At 37.4% G+C, this 17,378-nt stretch overlaps 1 protein-coding gene across 1 annotated transcript; it reads left to right on the top strand.

Annotated features, from left to right (window-relative positions):
• The first annotated feature begins 1,393 nt into the window (after positions 1-1,393).
• Positions 1,394-16,606, top strand: LOC133315872 (mediator of RNA polymerase II transcription subunit 12). Its single transcript, XM_061517546.1, has 14 exons — positions 1,394-1,554; positions 2,606-2,672; positions 3,421-3,612; positions 6,048-6,107; positions 6,366-6,471; positions 7,367-7,435; positions 7,580-7,633; positions 7,805-7,912; positions 8,288-8,437; positions 8,531-8,878; positions 9,006-11,368; positions 11,941-14,562; positions 15,007-15,268; positions 15,662-16,606. The coding sequence occupies exons 3-14, from the start codon at positions 3,488-3,490 to the stop codon at positions 16,100-16,102; spliced, it is 6,708 nt and encodes a 2,235-aa protein (XP_061373530.1). The 5' UTR covers positions 1,394-1,554; positions 2,606-2,672; positions 3,421-3,487; the 3' UTR covers positions 16,103-16,606.
• Positions 16,607-17,378: the final 772 nt, after the last annotated feature.

The raw sequence follows: 17,378 nt of genomic DNA on the forward strand, positions 1-17,378 counted from the left end.
TTCCAGTGCTAGACGATCTTCTACGACCAGCCATGGGAACAACTGTACCTACAATGCAAGTGGAAACAATATCAATGAGCAATAACAATATCAAAAAATTTAAAATTCAATATAAAAAACAAAACCTAATCCTAAAATAAAACAGAAAACAAACCCTATACCTAACCCTAAAACAGAAACCCAATCAAAAACAGCACCCCAAACCCTAACCCTAACCTTAGCACATCACAAAAAACCATTCCTAGCCCCTAACATAAAAACATCAACCCTAACACTACAACCCAAACAAAACAGCAACATAAACCCTAACCCTAACCCTAACCCTACCCTAACCCTAACCCTAACCCTCACCCTCACCCTCACAACAAACTTAACACCCTACCCCTAACCTAAATCCACAAAACCGCAAACAGAAATCAAATGCATGGAGAAAACAAAAAAAAAACCTAAACCTAAAACCAAATGCAAGTCAGAATACGTTACCTAAATGTCGATTTCGCAAGTGTGAACCAATGATGCTTCAATCGCACCTTCAAGGGTTGAGATTCGGACTTGTTGGAGAGAGGGGACGGAATGGAGCGATCTAGTCGATTAGGGTTTGAAAATAACCCCCTTTGCGAAATGGGTTTTCTTTTAAAAAACCTGATCTGCGATATTTAGTCGACAAAATAATGGGCTTAGTCGACTAAAAGTGCAACGAATGTAGTCGATTAAGGTGAAATTTTAGTCGACTAAAATTCACGTTTCATGATTTTTGAGTTTTGCCCATTTAGTCGATTAAAAGTGCAACTTAATCGACTAAATGGGGGCAAGATAGTGGATAGTTCTGGGGGAGGGGTAAATTGGTTATTAATTATTTAATGAGGGGCAAAAGGGTCAAAAAGCCTTGGATGCGTTGTGATAAATATATATTTTTTTGACTATAATGCTATACAATCGCTTCGTGATAGTAAAAATGATATGTAACTCTTTTTTCCACTTCGACAAGTTTTTTTCGACAAACCGACTAATTTTTTTTTTCCTGTACATCGTACGGTAATATACTAGTATATATATATATATATTTTAAAATTAGTAGTAGGACAAGATATACAATTTGGGTGTATTGAAGCAATTAAAGCACACCAACAAAACACATTTCTATATTATTAAATAGCATTTGCATTTCACCAAAAAAAAAATAGCATTTGCAAATAGTTTGACAATTTTGCCCCCACTAACTTGTCTCCATCAAATAAGAATTCATGACAATTTCATGTAATAAGATCAAAATAGGAGGGCATAACAGGAATAAGAAGCACACATAGAAAATAATAATAATTAACAATAATAATTTGTAGATCCCTTCCCCTTCACCCTTTTTTTTTTTTCCTATCAGAGGAAGCAACAACAGAGGCATCATCTTCGTCGTCATCACCACCCAAAAAAACTGAGAGTCAAAGGTCATCAACAGCTTCAGATCCTTCTTCTTTTTCTTCTCAATCTCTCTTTCTCTCTCCTACTTTCTCTCTCTACAAACCCTTCACTCAAAGTTCCAAAAAAATTTCATCTCAGGTATGCCCCATCTTTCCCTTTTTAATAATCTTGAACCATGTTTCCCATTATTTCAAAAACCCCCTTCTTCTTCTTCTTTTTTTTCGAAATTCCCAATCGGAAACCCTAGTTCCCGGGACCCTAGATTTTCACATCAGCAATTAGCTTCTGAAGTTGGGGGAAAAACAAATAAAATAAAATGGAATTATAAGTTTAGGATTTCGCCCCAAAAACCCTAGGTTTGGATCTTGCTTCGGAGTTGAAATTTCGGAGTTTTTCCCCCCCCCCCCCCCCTCGCATTAGGTTTTCGCAATTACATGTTAAACCCCATGTGGATAGCTTGCATTTGATATTGAGCTGAGAATTTTAGACGATTAAGCTGGTGGGTTGTCTTCTAGTTTGTCTCTTGCATCTGAAGAAGTTTCATTTGGTGCCCTAGTTGGTTTAGAGGGTAATATGAGCTACTAGGTATTTCATTTTGAGTTGGGAGGGAACATGTTACAAATAAATTCTTAACTGTTGTCAATGAGTTTTGGATTGTACTTGTGGATCCGAAGTGATTTGATTAGATTTTGCAACTTTCTGTTGTCTCTTGTAATTTATTACTTCAGATATGGATTGGAGTTATAACTCTGGCTACAACTAAATGATTGGCCATAAGTTTATATTCTAGTTTCAAGAGTTGGCACTTCATATGATACTATTTCCATTTTTTATTTTCATTGGAACACATCTCTAGAAAACTTTTAATGGAAGTTACCAATTTAGATAGTTACACTCTACCTCAATATTTAAATTTCTATTCTCTTATTAAAGACATTGGAAGGGGAGCCTTGGTACAACGGTAGGTGTTGTCGTTATACAGTAGGTGTTCGTTATACGGTAGGTGTTGTCGTTATACGGTAGCCGTTGTCGTTATGTAAGGGGAAGTATGCAGGTTATAGTTGTGGGAAATGCAAAGGTATCATGGTTGCAGCTGCAGTAGTGCAGTTTATAACAGTATAATAGGTGGGCCATCTGCTAGGTACACTGGAAGATCTGATTCATCTCCTTTGCCATTTGCTTACAATAGGTGTTGTTGCTATTTGAGCAGGAAGTCTCTGGCTTGATTCGTGTAATCAGTTTCTTGTTAATGCAAGGTAAGGCTGCCTACTATAGACCCACACAATGAGTTTCACCCTTTACTGGACCCTTTGCATTGCCAGAGTTTTATAGTATCAGGTTGTCTTTTTTTTTTTTAATTGATTTATGACATTGGTGTTGTCGTGTTATCGGTAGTATAGCAGAGAAGATGCTTTTGAGGTATATATTTAAAATTTTCTAACTGCTTGGTTATGTTTGCCTTTTTTAGAAGTTAATGGTTTTATATGGGGGTATTAATTGTCAACTCTGGTTTCTGATTATAACTATCTAGTTGTTTAAATTTTCTTTCATCCAGCAGCCGGATTGGGTTTTATATTGTGAAAACTGGACTCAGTGTGGACTAGAGTTTAGGATTTTGTATTCTTTTATTTTCCTAAATATATCTTATGTCTAGCATTCCAAAAGTAGTGTGGAGACTAAAGTTTGATATCACGAGTTATTTGGGGCACTGTATATTTTTAATTGCTATCCATTTGTATCCTTACAAGTCAGAATATAAGAATCAGCCTTGCATGTTTGGGGTCCACCAATGGGTCTAAATTTGGGATATATAGTTTTTGGTGTATTAGGATTTCAGTGCATATCCTTTCGTGGTTGAAGGAAGTCCAATAATGCTTAGCCATATGCGCTAATCCTTTTTTCAATTATACATCCTGTTTCCTTCACTTTTTTTTTTATTTGCCTTTTTGTTTGCTTAATTGGCATTGGCTGGAAATGACTTGGATGAAACTTTTGATCTTGCAGTTTAGCTATTAGGGAAACTTGCAGTGGTATGATGCTGAGGGCAGTATGCAGGCTATAGTTGGGGGAAATGCAAAGGTATCATGGTGGCAGCTGCACTAGTGCAGTTAATAACAGTGCAATTGGTGGGCCATCTGCTAGGGACACTGGAAGATCTGATTCATCTTTGCCAGCTAATTTCCCTGTAAATTCAAGGTAATTCCTCCTGACACTGTCCCCTTGTTGCCAATTTCTTTTTCTTAATGATTGTGACTATAGCATATTTGACAAAGCTACTACATATTTCAAATAATTGTGCTTATGATACACAATGGTTTGCTTTTTCTGTTACCTAATATATGCATTAATGATTTTTATTTTTATTTCCATTTGATTAACATCATTTTAAAAAATGTGGAAAACTACTTCTGAGTGGGGTTCATTTATTTCTTGAGTGATCAGAATATTCTAAGTATTGATTTTCAGCTCATACGCATTTAATTGCTTGAGAAATTTAAGAGTGTCCTCTGCTTACATTTTCCTTTTATTTTCTTTTCTATTAATCTATTTACCATTGATGCTTTGGATGATCAGATGAGCAAGCAATATTAGGTTTCATAATTGTATCCATGGTTGCAACTAGCAAGGTCTGACCGTATTAGTTGTAAGAAAATTGGTAGATATAGGGTTGAAAGGTTTTCACAACTTTGATTATGTTTGTTCGGTACAATGGTGAAGTTTGCATCTGATTTTGATATTTTTTTCTTCTATAAATATGTTTTTTTTTTTTTTTTTATGAGATTGTTAACTAAAATTTGTAGGAAGAATTTTTAATAATACATGTTGACTTAATAAGTGAAGAAATGTTAAAGTGTTTATGCAAGTTTTTTATTTTATTTAAGTTCTGCTTTTGTTCTGCAAACTTAGCAAGTATTTATTGTTGGATTGGTTAACATATATGTACATATATTGTGTTAGAAAAAGAAGTTGATTGAAGTAGAGAGAAAAAAAAAATTACAGAGAGAAAGTAGGATAAAGAATAGAACTAAACATAAATAAAAAATCAAAATAAAATCATTGTCATGAAGCTTTCCAATCCCTCAACATATGTTATTGAAACCTCATTCAAAAGGCCATGAGCTTTACACCAATTAGATGACAAAAGTCTAATCCTATCCTAAATCAAATGATGAACCCAAGAAACCTCCTTAAAAATATGAGAGTTCCACTCCAACCGAAACCAAGTTGCTGCATAGATTGCTAATTGCCACAAAAATTTAGCCTCTTTACTTTTACCAAAGCGATGAAAGCTAATCATCAAAGATTGGTCCAAGTACACACCCAACATTCACCGAAAATCCCAAATAAGGAGTGTCACAAAGAGATCGCAATAGAAAAAATGTAAGAACAGGTGAAGAACAAATTCTGGTCAGGCACCACACATTACACACATTAGGAGAAAGAGTTTTATGTGGCTTTAGAAGTTAGAACGTTTACCATGTCATTAATATTAATTCTATTAAGTACCACAATCCAAATATAAGGCATCACCTTAGAGGGAGCTTTGGGTTTTTGCTAGATTTTATTCAAAAAGAGAGAGTAATATTCCCAACAACAGTCCCACATACTTCACCAAATAATATTCTCTGTTTACTATTGTAATTATTGTAAAATATTCTTTTACCATAGTTTAAAGAAGGGTAAACCTGGAGTAGTAGTGATAAAGTTGTTCCTTTGTGACTGAAAGGGCACAGATCCGAATACAGGAAACAACCTCTTTGCAATTATGCAAGTGTACAAGGGCTGCCCTCACTCCACCCTCGCTAGTCGGGGTTTAATGGGTAGTGATTTTTATTCTTTTACCATAGTGTAGTCATTATATTAGGAAAAGTTATTATTTAGCTAGGTCTATGTATTAGAATGAACCCATGTAGAAAATTGTTCAGAAATAATATTCATTATTTTTCCATTTAAGTTGATATTAGAGCTTCTGATCTGGAGACTCTTTTTGCAAAAGAACCCTAGTCTGCCTTTAATCTAGCTAGGGCTGCTTCATAGTTTCAGAATACTGTTTAATCATTGGAAGGTGAAAACTGCTATATTAGACTGTTGGTGAAGATGTTTGCTTTTTTTTGGAATGGATTAGTGGATTTGTTTTAAAATTTTTAGATGGTTTTGAAGAAATTTCAGTCCAAATCCAGCTACTGTAACAGGGGTTTGTGTAGTTTTTATATAAAGAATTAAATTCGAGAGCACATGTTGAGAGTTTTATTTTGATCTAACCATTCGGTTATTAATAATTGCATTTTGAATTCATATTTACTTGCCTTTGAAAGTGAGCCTTGGAGCTGTGGTAAGGTTCCTCCTTTGCGACCGGAAGATCACAGGTTTGAGTCTAGAAAACAACTTTACAAAAATGCAAGGGTAAGGTTGCATAGACTCCTACCTTCTCAAAGTTGGGGAGCCTTGTGCAATGGGGTTCGCCCTTTATGTACTTGGCTTTGAAACATTATTTATATTTGCTTGATCTAATATTCTGAAAGTGTCATTTTTATTGTTTTGTTTATTTAGTAATATAGTGGTATATTATTCTTTTTTAATATGCTAAACGTGAAATCTGATGCTGGTAATCACTTTGAACACAATTGCAGGCGTCAGCCACAGTTAAACCCATACAAGTTGAAGTGTGATAAAGAACCCTTGAACTCTAGGTAGTTCCTCTTCATAACAGCACACTTTTTGAATCATTGCTTACGTTTAGTTTATAAATAGCAGCTATACTATGATTTTTTGGGGTGTGAAATTTTCATATATACTGTTACATTCAAAAAATTTGCTTGTATGATAGATATCTTTCCCTTATCCCCCTTGTTTATCAGCTTTTGTTTGTTTGTTACTCTAATGCATTAAGCTAACAGAATGTTATTATCATGTATGTTTAAATGTTAAATGCTTTATTTTAATCTCAGGCTTGGGGCACCAGACTTTCATCCCCAGACACCAAATTGCCCTGAGGAGACTTTGACCAGAGAATATTTGCAAAATGGATATAAGGATACAGTTGAAGGACTTGAGGTACGTCATTTAATTTTACTTGTGTTTATATCAAATCATTATTTTAAAGTAGCTACCTAGCTGATGAGTGTTGGGTTATACTTATTCAGTTACCCATTTATTGATTTTTCATTAAGGTTTGAACTTTGAATATTTGTATGTTGGGCCTTCATATGTTGGAACTATTTTTGGTGTATTATGTTCAGGGTAATTGAAAGTTTGAAACCACCATCCAGCATTTTAATCTTTATTCAGGGTATCATACTTTTTCTTTTAGTGAAATTCTTCATTCATCTGAAAAGGAAATAGATTGGTAAATACCTATCACTTTTTTTCTCCTTCTTTCTCTTAGACATGTTAGCAATTTCTTCATAATGCTGCCTCAATCTCATCAGATTCAAGTTGTTATACTGTCTTTTTCATTTTAGCCTTGCTTCCTCCAATTAATTATTTTTGCTTTCACACCATGATCCCAGCTATAGGGAGTAGCTACAAAACTGCAAGTGTAAAAGCAGTCTGGTGTTTTATCAAAATCAGTTATCTTTGCTTTGGCTGGTATTATAATTGCCAATGTTGTGGTTGGTGCTTCTAATAATTCGTATGCTGGCATGATGGTCCTGTTATAAATGGATTGTATCATGATTGTATTTGTTTGTATCCGTGTGCTAGTGTCAGTGAAATTGATATTACAGATTTTACTTTCAAATTTCTTATCTGGATCTCCTATTGCTCAACGTAATTGAATAGTGATCTAGGCATGTGTGAATTCTTGAGGATTAGCTCTCCTTTACGAGTCATTGAAAAATGAAAATCAACTTGTGCTTTCTTAAGTATAGATTATTTCCAACTGTTCAAACCTGCCCTTTTGTCTGGTGTCTCCTATTTCTAACATTGCTTTGCTTCCCGTGTCTCTCAGGAAGCTAGAGAAATTTCACTGACCCAGGTTCCAAATTTCAACAAGACAATTGTTCTTAATTGCAAAGAGGTGACTCCCTTGTCTCGTGTCTTTGTGAGAAATTTACGTCCACTTTATTTATCTTTTTTACTGCACATTTTCTATTTTTAATTTGTATCATTGGAAACCTATGTGGATATAGGTTAACTCATTGGTTTTTCATCTTCTTTCCAGGCCATCAGAAAACGTCTAAGGGCCATTAATGAATCTCGTGCTCAGAAGAGGAAGGTGATGATCTTCATTCTGTCTTGTTATCTATTTATCCTTGCAGAACATTCTGCTTCTATAATGCATCCATATTCACGTATTTTCTTCGAGCTTATTTTGGATTTGGTGCAGTCTACCTATCTCAGTTTTTATGATGGTATTTGAGCTAAATGATAGTCTTTACCTTGACAGGCTGGTCAAGTATATGGTGTGGCTCTTTCAGGATCACAACTTGCTAAGCCTGGTGTTTTCCCTGAGCTAAGGCCATCTGGTGAGGACTTCCGGAAGAAATGGATTGAGGTATAGTTAGTTATAGTCTTGGTCCTATCGCTCTCTTTGTTGTGCAACTTATAACAACTGTGGCCCCTTATATGTTTCTAATTTTGCTTATGTTATATGAAACAAGGTCTTGAAAGTTTTGTATTTTCTGAGTGGATAATTGTAGTCTTAATCTGTCTGGAGGCAGGGTGTGAATATGGAGGGATCTGGAATATGTTAATATGCTGAATAGTCCGGTACAGGCTGTAGCTATTCATGAACTTGTAGAACTGTTGATATACAAGTTACTATAACCAATTCCTCAAATATTGCTGTCGATATTACTTGGTTGTTCTTAATGTCTTGGGATGTTACTGATGCTAGTATTTCAGTAACTCAGTCAAAATTTTATTGTAGGGCTTATCTCAACAGCACAAGCGACTACGCTCTTTGGCTGATCATGTTCCTCATGGTTATAAAAGGGCATCACTTTTAGAGGTTCTTATCAAGAATAATGTTCCATTGCTGAGGGCCACCTGGTTTATAAAGGTTACTTACCTCAATCAGGTTGGGATGCTTTGATGTTGGTATATTTACTTATTATGCTGAGTTACTTTATATTTTTAATATTTGATGGTAGATTATGGTTGAACTTTTCAGGTTAGACCTGGTTCTGTTGGTATTTCTTCTGGGACTGCTGACAAAATTCAGCTGTCTCGTTCTGAGGTTTGGACCAAAGATGTTATCAACTATTTGCATACTCTTCTGGAAGAATTTTACTCAAAAAATCCTTCTCATTCTACTCCTCATAGCCGAGAGCGATCACCACAAATGCCTTATACTGGATCACTGCAGCACAAAAGTGATTCATTATTATCTGTTTCTGATGGTGAAGAGCCATCTTTACATTTTAGATGGTGGTATATTGTGCGGCTTCTGCAATGGCATCATGCTGAAGGGCTGCTTTTTCCTTCTCTTGTCATTGATTGGGTTTTGAATCAACTACAGGTATTTACCTTTTACATCATTTGCATATAGCAAGATTTATGTGCTCATGAAAATAAAGCGTGCAGTTTATATCTTTTGCTGATTTTAACCTTCAGGTTTTGATTTCTGACGTATCTGTTCCTTTCAGGAAAAAGAACTGCTTGAGGTTTGGCAGCTGTTATTGCCTATTATATATGGCTTTTTAGAAATTGTTGTTCTATCTCAAACTTACGTACGCACTCTTGCTGGGTTAGCTCTTCGTGTCATTCGTGATCCTGCTCCAGGTGGATCAGATCTAGTAGATAATTCCAGGAGGGCATATACAACTTACGCTCTGATTGAGATGCTCCGGTATTTAATACTTGCAGCGCCAGATACTTTTGTGGCTCTGGATTGCTTTCCTTTACCATCGTCTGTGGTTTCACATACAATGAATGATGGGAATTTTGTACTAAAGTCAACTGAAGCTACTGGGAAGATAAAAAATAGTGCAGATGATTTTGGTCATATTATTTCCTGCATTCAGAAACATGCAGAAAATCTTGCAAAAGCTGCAAGCCCAGGCTATACAGGTCATTGTTTGGCTAAAGTTGCAAAAGCCTTGGATAAATCTCTTGTGCTGGGTGATTTAGGTCTAGCATATAAGTTTCTTTTTGAAGATCTTTGTGATGTAACTGTATCTGAAGTTTGGGTTTCGAAAGTAAGCCCTTGCTTAAGGTTATCACTCAAATGGTTTGGGAGTGTAAATACATCACTTATATATTCAGTATTTTTCCTTTGTGAGTGGGCAACCTGTGATTTCAGGGATTTTCGTACTACCCCTCCTTGTGACATAAAATTTACAGGTAGGAAAGATCTTTCCCAAGTGCATATAGCAGTTAGACTTTTAAAGATGAAGATGAGGGATGTGAAGATTTCACCAAGAAAAGCAAATCAGAGCAAACACAGAGGCAGTTATTTTGCAAAATATTCAAATCAGCATCATAATGTATCCAAATTAAAATCTAGTGCAAAATATTTGGACCAGAGCACCAGTTCTTCAGTTATATTTGAAAGCCCAGGTCCTCTCCACGATATTATAGTTTGTTGGATTGATCAGCATGTAGTGCATAAAGGGGAAGGTCTCAAGCGCCTACATCTATTTATAGTGGAACTCATACGTGCAGGGATCTTTTACCCCTTGGCATATGTACGCCAGCTGATAGTGAGTGGGATCATGGATATGAATGTAAATGTGGTTGACATGGAGCGACGGCAGAGACACTATCGCATCTTAAAGCAGCTTCCTGGACGCTTTGTGCATGATGCTCTGGAAGAATCAGGGATGGTTGAAGGCCTGCAGCTCATTGAAACCTTGCAAATTTACTTGAATGAACGCCGTCTCATACTTCGTGGTCCTCTGAGTGAGCACCGTGATGATGCCAGTAGTGCCAACAATATATCGGCCCCGAAGCAAAAACGAAAGCCAGCTTCTACAAAGGATGGAGCTTCTACAGTGTCAGTTGATCAGTGGAAACCTGTACTTTCTAACACTATATCTTCTAAAAATGGCAAGGATGATGCTAGCATTGAAGAACTGAAAGCAGCCATCTCAGTACTGTTACAGCTACCTAATAGTTTATCTAATTTGAGCACTTCAGGATGTGATGACTCTGAAGGCAGTGTTAGAAAACCTATCTGGTCTCAGTACAGAAAACCTATCTGGTCTCAGTACAGCAAGATTGATCCAGTGGAGGGTACACCGGGGTGTGAAGAATGTAGAAGAGCAAAGAGACAAAAATTAAGCGAGGAAAGGAGCTTGTTTGTTCATGGTCATTCTCCAGTTCTATCAGATGATGACGATACATGGTGGGTGAAGAAGGGGCTGAAATCTTCAGAGACTCTCAGAGTTGATCAACCACTAAAGTCTACCAAGCAGACTACTAAGAGTCGGCAGAAGAATGTGCGCAAAACTCAGAGTCTTGCTCAACTGGCAGCTTCTAGAATTGAGGGTAGCCAAGGGGCATCAACTAGTCATGTGTGTGATAATAAGGTAAACTGCCCTCACCATAAAACTGCTATGGATGGAGAGACACCAAGGTCTGTGGATAGCACGCGGACAAGTCATTGTGGGGATATTGTCTCCATTGGAAAAGCACTAAAGCAGCTTCGCTTTGTTGAGAAAAGGGCAATAGCAATTTGGTTGATAACTGTTGTTAGGCAGGTGCTTGAAGAAACTGAAAGAAATGTTGGTAAAGTTGGTCAATTTGGGAGGCCCTTTCCTATGGTGGATGATAGAAGCTCAATACGGTGGAAACTTGGTGAGGATGAACTTTCTGCAATACTTTATTTGATGGATATCTCTGATGATTTAGTATCAGCTGTCAAGTTCCTCCTCTGGTTGCTGCCGAAGGTTCTCAATAGTCCCAATTCTACAATTCATAGCGGGAGGAACCTTCTCATGCTGCCAAGGAATGTGGAAAACCAAGTTTGTGTTGTGGGAGAGGCTTTTCTGTTATCATCACTCAGAAGGTTTGCAGTTTTGCACTCAATTTTATTTAGTTTTGTCAGTTGTCTCTGGGAAAATATTTGTATTTTGTTCCTTTTATTTGTTTAATTGCTCTTCCTCCTATCCAAGTTTCCCTTCTAATTCCTGTGATGTTTGCTACTTTTTCAATAACTTAGCACCTTTTAAATGTGTGATAGAAATACTATCTTCTACAAAGTATCTGGTAAGCTGTTGCATCCAAGTGCTTCTTATGCTCCTTTTTTTTGTCATCTTAAATCTGGTCTGTATCAATTAAATCTGCAGTGCTATCATCTACTGAGAAATACCTAAATGAAACCCAAATCATTGTTGTTCTTTTTATAAGTTATTGTTCAAGTTTGCTGAACCTTCAGTGAGGTTTCTATGATCTTTTATGGGCTATCCAGCTCCCCTCCTCTCTAAAAAAAAAATTATTTCTCAGCTTTGTTGTTCAACCGGTGCTTTATGAAAAATCTTTGCCTCTTATTCTTTATGCTTGTGTTGGACAGTTTCTGTATGGATTTTTGGGATATGAAATATTTTGTTAAGGCCTGTTCCTGCATTGCATTTGCTGCAGGTATGAGAACATTCTTGTTGCAGCTGACCTTATTCCTGAAGCTTTGTCATCTGCAATGCATCGTGCTGCCACTATTATTGCATCTAATGGAAGGGTGTCAGGTTCAGGAGCCCTAGCTTTTACTCGGTATTTATTGAAAAAATACAGCAATGTGACTAGTGTCATTGAGTGGGAGAAAACTTTTAAGACTACATGTGATGCAAGACTTTCCTCCGAACTTGAGATTGGAAGGTCAGTGGATGGAGGAGAGTTAGGGATTCCCCTTGGAGTTCCTGCAGGAATTGAGGACCCTGATGATTTTTTCCGTCAGAAGATAAGTGGTGGCCGGTTGCCATCCAGAGTAGGTGCAGGCATGAGAGACATAGTGCAGCGTAATGTTGAAGAAGCGTTCCACTATCTTTTTGGAAAAGACAGAAAGCTCTTTACTGCTGGAACACCAAAAGGTCCTGCTTTAGAAAAATGGGATAATGGATATCAAATTGCTCAACAAATAGTTGTGGGTCTGATTGACACCATAAGGCAGACTGGCGGTGCTGCCCAAGAAGGGGATCCATCTTTGGTCTCTTCTGCCGTTTCTGCAATTGTTGGCAGCATTGGTCCAAATTTAGCAAAAATGCCTGATTTTTCATCTGTCATTAATCATTCAAATGTAATCTCAGCAACAAGTTCATTGAACTATGCCAGATGCATTCTGCGAATGCATGTAACCTGTCTGTGCCTGCTTAAGGAAGCCCTGGGAGAACGCCAAAGCCGTGTGTTTGATATTGCTCTTGCAACCGAAGCTTCTACTGCTCTTGCTGGTGTTTTTGCTCCTAGCAAAGCATCTCGAGCTCAGTTTCAAATGTCTCCTGAAGCCCATGAAAGTGGTACCCCTATTTCCAACGATGTGGGAAGCAACTCTAGTAAAGTTGTGGTTGCCAAAACAACAAAAATTGCTGCTGCTGTTTCTGCACTAGTTGTTGGTGCAGTTATATATGGTGTTACCAGCCTGGAAAGAATGGTAACCATTCTTAGATTAAAGGAGGGGCTCGATGTAGTACAATTTGTAAGAAGCACCAGATCCAATTCAAATGGAAATGCTCGTTCAGTTGGGGCTTTTAAGGTTGATAGTTCTGTTGAAGTTCACGTCCATTGGTTTAGATTGCTTGTTGGAAACTGCAGAACTGTCTGTGAAGGATTGGTAGGGGAACTCTTGGGTGAACCATCTATTATAGCTCTTTCAAGGATGCAACGTATGCTTCCTCTAAGTTTGGTCTTTCCTCCTGCGTATTCAATATTTGCCTTTGTTAAGTGGCGGCCCTTCATCCTGAATGCAAATGTTACTGTTCGTGAAGACATGAATCATCTTCATCAGTCACTAACAATGGCAATAGCTGATGCAATAAAACATTTGCCTTTTCGAGATGTATGTTTTAGAGACTGTCAGGGTCTTTATGATCTTATGGCTGCAGATGCAAGTGATACTGAATTTGCTTCCTTGCTAGAGTTGAACAGCTCTGATATTCATTTAAAATCTATGGCATTTGTTCCTCTCCGGTCTAGACTCTTTCTTAATGCCATGATTGATTGTAAGATGCCACAATCTATTTATACAAAGGATGATGGGAGCCGGATTTCTGGACCCAGTGAATCTAAAATTCAGTTTACAGATAGTGAGTCTAAGCTTCAGGATAAGCTTGTGCATGTTTTAGATGCCTTGCAACCTGCCAAATTTCACTGGCAGTGGGTTGCACTCAGGTTGCTTTTAAATGAACAAGCCCTCATTGAAAAACTGGACACACATGACCTGTCCTTAGCTGATGCTATACATTTGTCCTCACCTCATCCAGAGAAGGCTGCTGCTGATTCTGAAAATGAGAAAAATTTTATTCAAATACTTCTCACAAGGTTACTCGTTAGACCTGATGCTGCACCCCTTTTTGCAGAGTTGGTTCATCTCTTTGGTAGGTCACTAGAGGATTCAATGTTGTTGCTAGCTAAATGGTTCCTTGGAGGCCAGGATGTTCTCTATGGTCGGAAGACCATTAGACAAAGGCTACATAACATTGCCGAGAGTAAAGGACTTTCTGTTAAAACCCAATTTTGGGAGCCATGGGGCTGGTGTAGTCCTTGTACTGATCCAGTGACTATCAAGGGGGATAAAAAGAAGTTTGATACCACATCTCTTGAAGAAGGAGAAGTTGTTGAAGAGGGAACGGATCCGAAAAGGTGCCTAAAAGGGTTCTCTCAAGTGTTTGACTCTGAAAGCTCAAGCAGTAACCAGCAGCATGTGACTGAGAGGGCTCTTATTGAGTTACTTCTTCCTTGCATAGATCAAAGCTCTGATGATTCCCGCAATTCCTTTGCAAATGATTTGATGAAACAATTAAATTCTATTGAGCAACAAATAACTGGTATTACACCTGGGGCAAGTAAGCCAGTGGGAAGTACCCCTGCTGGAACTGAAGGCCAGACAAATAAAGTAAACAACCGCAAAGCTATAAGAGGTGGCAGCCCTGGATTAGCTAGACGACCAACAGTTGCAACAGATTCTTCTCCACCATCTCCTGCCGCCCTACGTGCTTCTATGTCATTGCGATTGCAGTTACTCTTGAGATTTCTTCCTATTCTTTGCACTGAAAGGTAATTAAGAGTTAAGACTAGATATTGCTGTGTTTAAATAGCTTTCTCATTCCAGGATTGTTGCTGCACTATATTTATCCTGACCGATGAATAATATGAAAATGAGATTGTGTTGTTTACCTAGTTAGTAGTTACCTATCCGGGGAAAAGAAATCTGTGGCCTTTTTCAGTTTTCTTGAAATGAAGAAAAAAATGGAACTACTTGCAACATGATTATTTTCACATTTTCAAAAATACAGTTCTTTGTTCTCCATTATGTGATGTATTATTATGGGTCCTTTCTGCTGGTACTGATGGTGGTAGTTTGTTTCTTTTCTTGTGTCAAAATGGATTTGAGCATTAGATTTTGGCTGTTGAAAATTTCTATGTATGTATATGTGGTGGAACTATTACATGCTAGAATGTTAGGGGAAGTTTATGAGCTCCATATGTTCAATTTCGCAGGGAACCATCTGTGCGGAACATGAGACATTTTCTTGCCCCTGTAATTCTTCGTCTCCTTGGTAGCCGAGTTGTGCATGAGGATGCCGGAATGTCTGCTGCTCCTGAAGCCGAGGGTCTGTTTAATCGTTTGTTGTTGGTTTTGCATGGGTTGTTGAGTAGCCATCCTCCAAGTTGGCTTAGGCCAAAATCTGTTTCAAAGACAATCAATGAATCTACAAGGGAATTTTCTGGAGTTGATCGAGAGATATTGGAGAGTTTGCAGGTTTGATCTTTCAGCCTATGGATGTTCACAACTTTTGGTTTTAGTCACTGAGCCCCTAAACCCTAATTTGATGTTTAATTCCATGCTAATCTAAGTTACCTCAAGAAACTGGTTGGAGCAGACGTAAGATCCAACATAGTATTCTTTTTTTAGTGTTTAGGCTTCAATCAGAATAGAAAGTTTCAATAATTATTATTTTGGGTATTCTTTGAGCACCTAAAAGTTTTATATCTAATTGGAGTCTTAATTCAATTAAATTTTCTGTTTTACATTTTTGTTCCATCCCTAATCTTCCTATCAGTAACCATGTTTGTGTTTGCATATTTAGCAATCTGGAAATTTTATTACATTCTTCCTAGCATTGCTTGTCTAATGGTTTTTTGTTTGTTGCAGAATGACTTGGATAGTATGCAACTACCAGACATTATCCGGTGGCATATCCAAGCTGCAATGCCTGTAGTCTTCCCCTCTACGCGGTGCTCTTTCTCCTGCCAGCCACCGACTGTTTCAGTTTCTGCTCTTGCTTTTCCTCAACCAAGCATTACAAGTTCTGGGTTTAACTCCACTAGTTCAACTATCCCTCAGAGGAACCTGGTTCTATCAAGGGTTGCAGCTAATGCATCAGGGAAGTCAAAACAACAGGACAATGATTTGGAAATTGATCCTTGGACGCTTTTAGAAGATGGCGCCGGAGCTTGCTCTTCTTCAAGTAATACTGCTAGCATAGGAAGTGGTGATCATGTTAATATTCGAGCCGCCAGCTGGCTTAAAGGAGCTGTAAGGGTGAGAAGGACAGACCTTACATATGTTGGTGCAGTGGATGATGATAGTTGATTTACGATAATTTTTTATTGGTTGAGTATGTGAACCCCTCAGCAGGTGCTTCATTTATCTATTTTTGATGCATGAATGGCATGAAGATGCCGTTTTGTGCTTGCCCCTGTGTTGAAGGGAGGCTGAGGGGGACATTATTTTGAAAAAGAATGGATGAAAGGGATGGGTTCTTTGTTGAAGAGAAGAGGTTATGCCCTGACACACAGCTCATCTTATTGTTCTGGCCTGGTTGACTACTAACCTGTTGATCACCCCCATCTGGATTGTGAAATTCCTGTCACAGTTCAGTGGTTTGTTGTATATATAGGGATATGATTGTTTCACTTCCCCAATTGATCTTAGTAATATATCTCAAGTGATCTGTAGTTGTTTCATGCTCATTTATATCTAATGGACGCTTTTGTGCAGTGTCTATATCTTTTAGGGTCACTAGCACATAAAAAAAAAAGGCACTCAATCATTATGTCTTTCCATATATTTAGATTATCAAAGTTATGTGCTTGATCTGAAGCATCAGCATTTAATTGTTTGCTGGCAAGTCCTCAGATAATTTTATTTCATGCACAAGTAGCAATGGAAAGAATTATGCTAGCTTTGATAAATACACACTTGTAAGCAAGGATGATGTTCTCTTTGGTTATCCAGTATTTATTGTTATTTTTATGAGTAAGTAAGGCGTATTAGTTAATTAAATGTTATTTAAGCAAAGCCAAAATGTCTTTCAATGAGTATTTATTTCTTAACTATGCGTGCTTAGTGTGGACTGCAAAATATGGTGCATCAATGTGATCTTAGATGTTTTATAATATAGTATGAGATGCCAAATGTGTTAATAGTTACTTGTAAATGTTATTTAAGCAAAACCAAAATGTCTTAGACCGAAATTTCAAAAGCTTCCAAATGTGAGACCAGTTGCCTCAACTCAGTTGAAGATTACACGCAAGCCTCAAAAGCCTTCTAGGCATTGACTGTTTCAGGAACTAATAATAAAAAAAACAATTACATTTTTTGAATTCTTGCAATGAAAAGGAACTAAGAATCTCACCGATCAAAAGCAACGCTTTGGCATTCAATGATAGTGATGGAAATCCCCTAAAAGTGGATTTTTTTTTATTATTTTTTTATCATTCTAATAGGAGATGGTAATAGATACTTTTTCACTTCTCAAAGAATCTTTGAATTCTGATAGTATTCTTATAATCCTCTAGCACGCGTGGCTTAGTTGGCAATGGCAGGACAAGTGGTGATTCGATTTGGTACAAGATTGTGTACGTCC

This window comes from Gastrolobium bilobum, unplaced genomic scaffold (genome assembly GCF_033153095.1).
Source record: "Gastrolobium bilobum isolate Gb01-03AN ecotype WA unplaced genomic scaffold, APGP_CSIRO_Gbil_v1 utg17648, whole genome shotgun sequence".
Lineage (NCBI taxonomy): Eukaryota > Viridiplantae > Streptophyta > Magnoliopsida > Fabales > Fabaceae > Gastrolobium > Gastrolobium bilobum.

Bases quoted from the DNA above. Each gene is read 5' to 3' on its own strand.
- LOC133315872 (XM_061517546.1), top strand. From the start codon at position 3,488: ATGCAAAGGTATCATGGTGGCAGCTGCACTAGTGCAGTTAATAACAGT. The intron at 11,369-11,940 runs GTTTGCAGTTTT...CATTTGCTGCAG, and splicing joins CTGTTATCATCACTCAGAAG to GTATGAGAACATTCTTGTTG. The intron at 15,269-15,661 runs GTTTGATCTTTC...TGTTTGTTGCAG, and splicing joins AGATATTGGAGAGTTTGCAG to AATGACTTGGATAGTATGCA.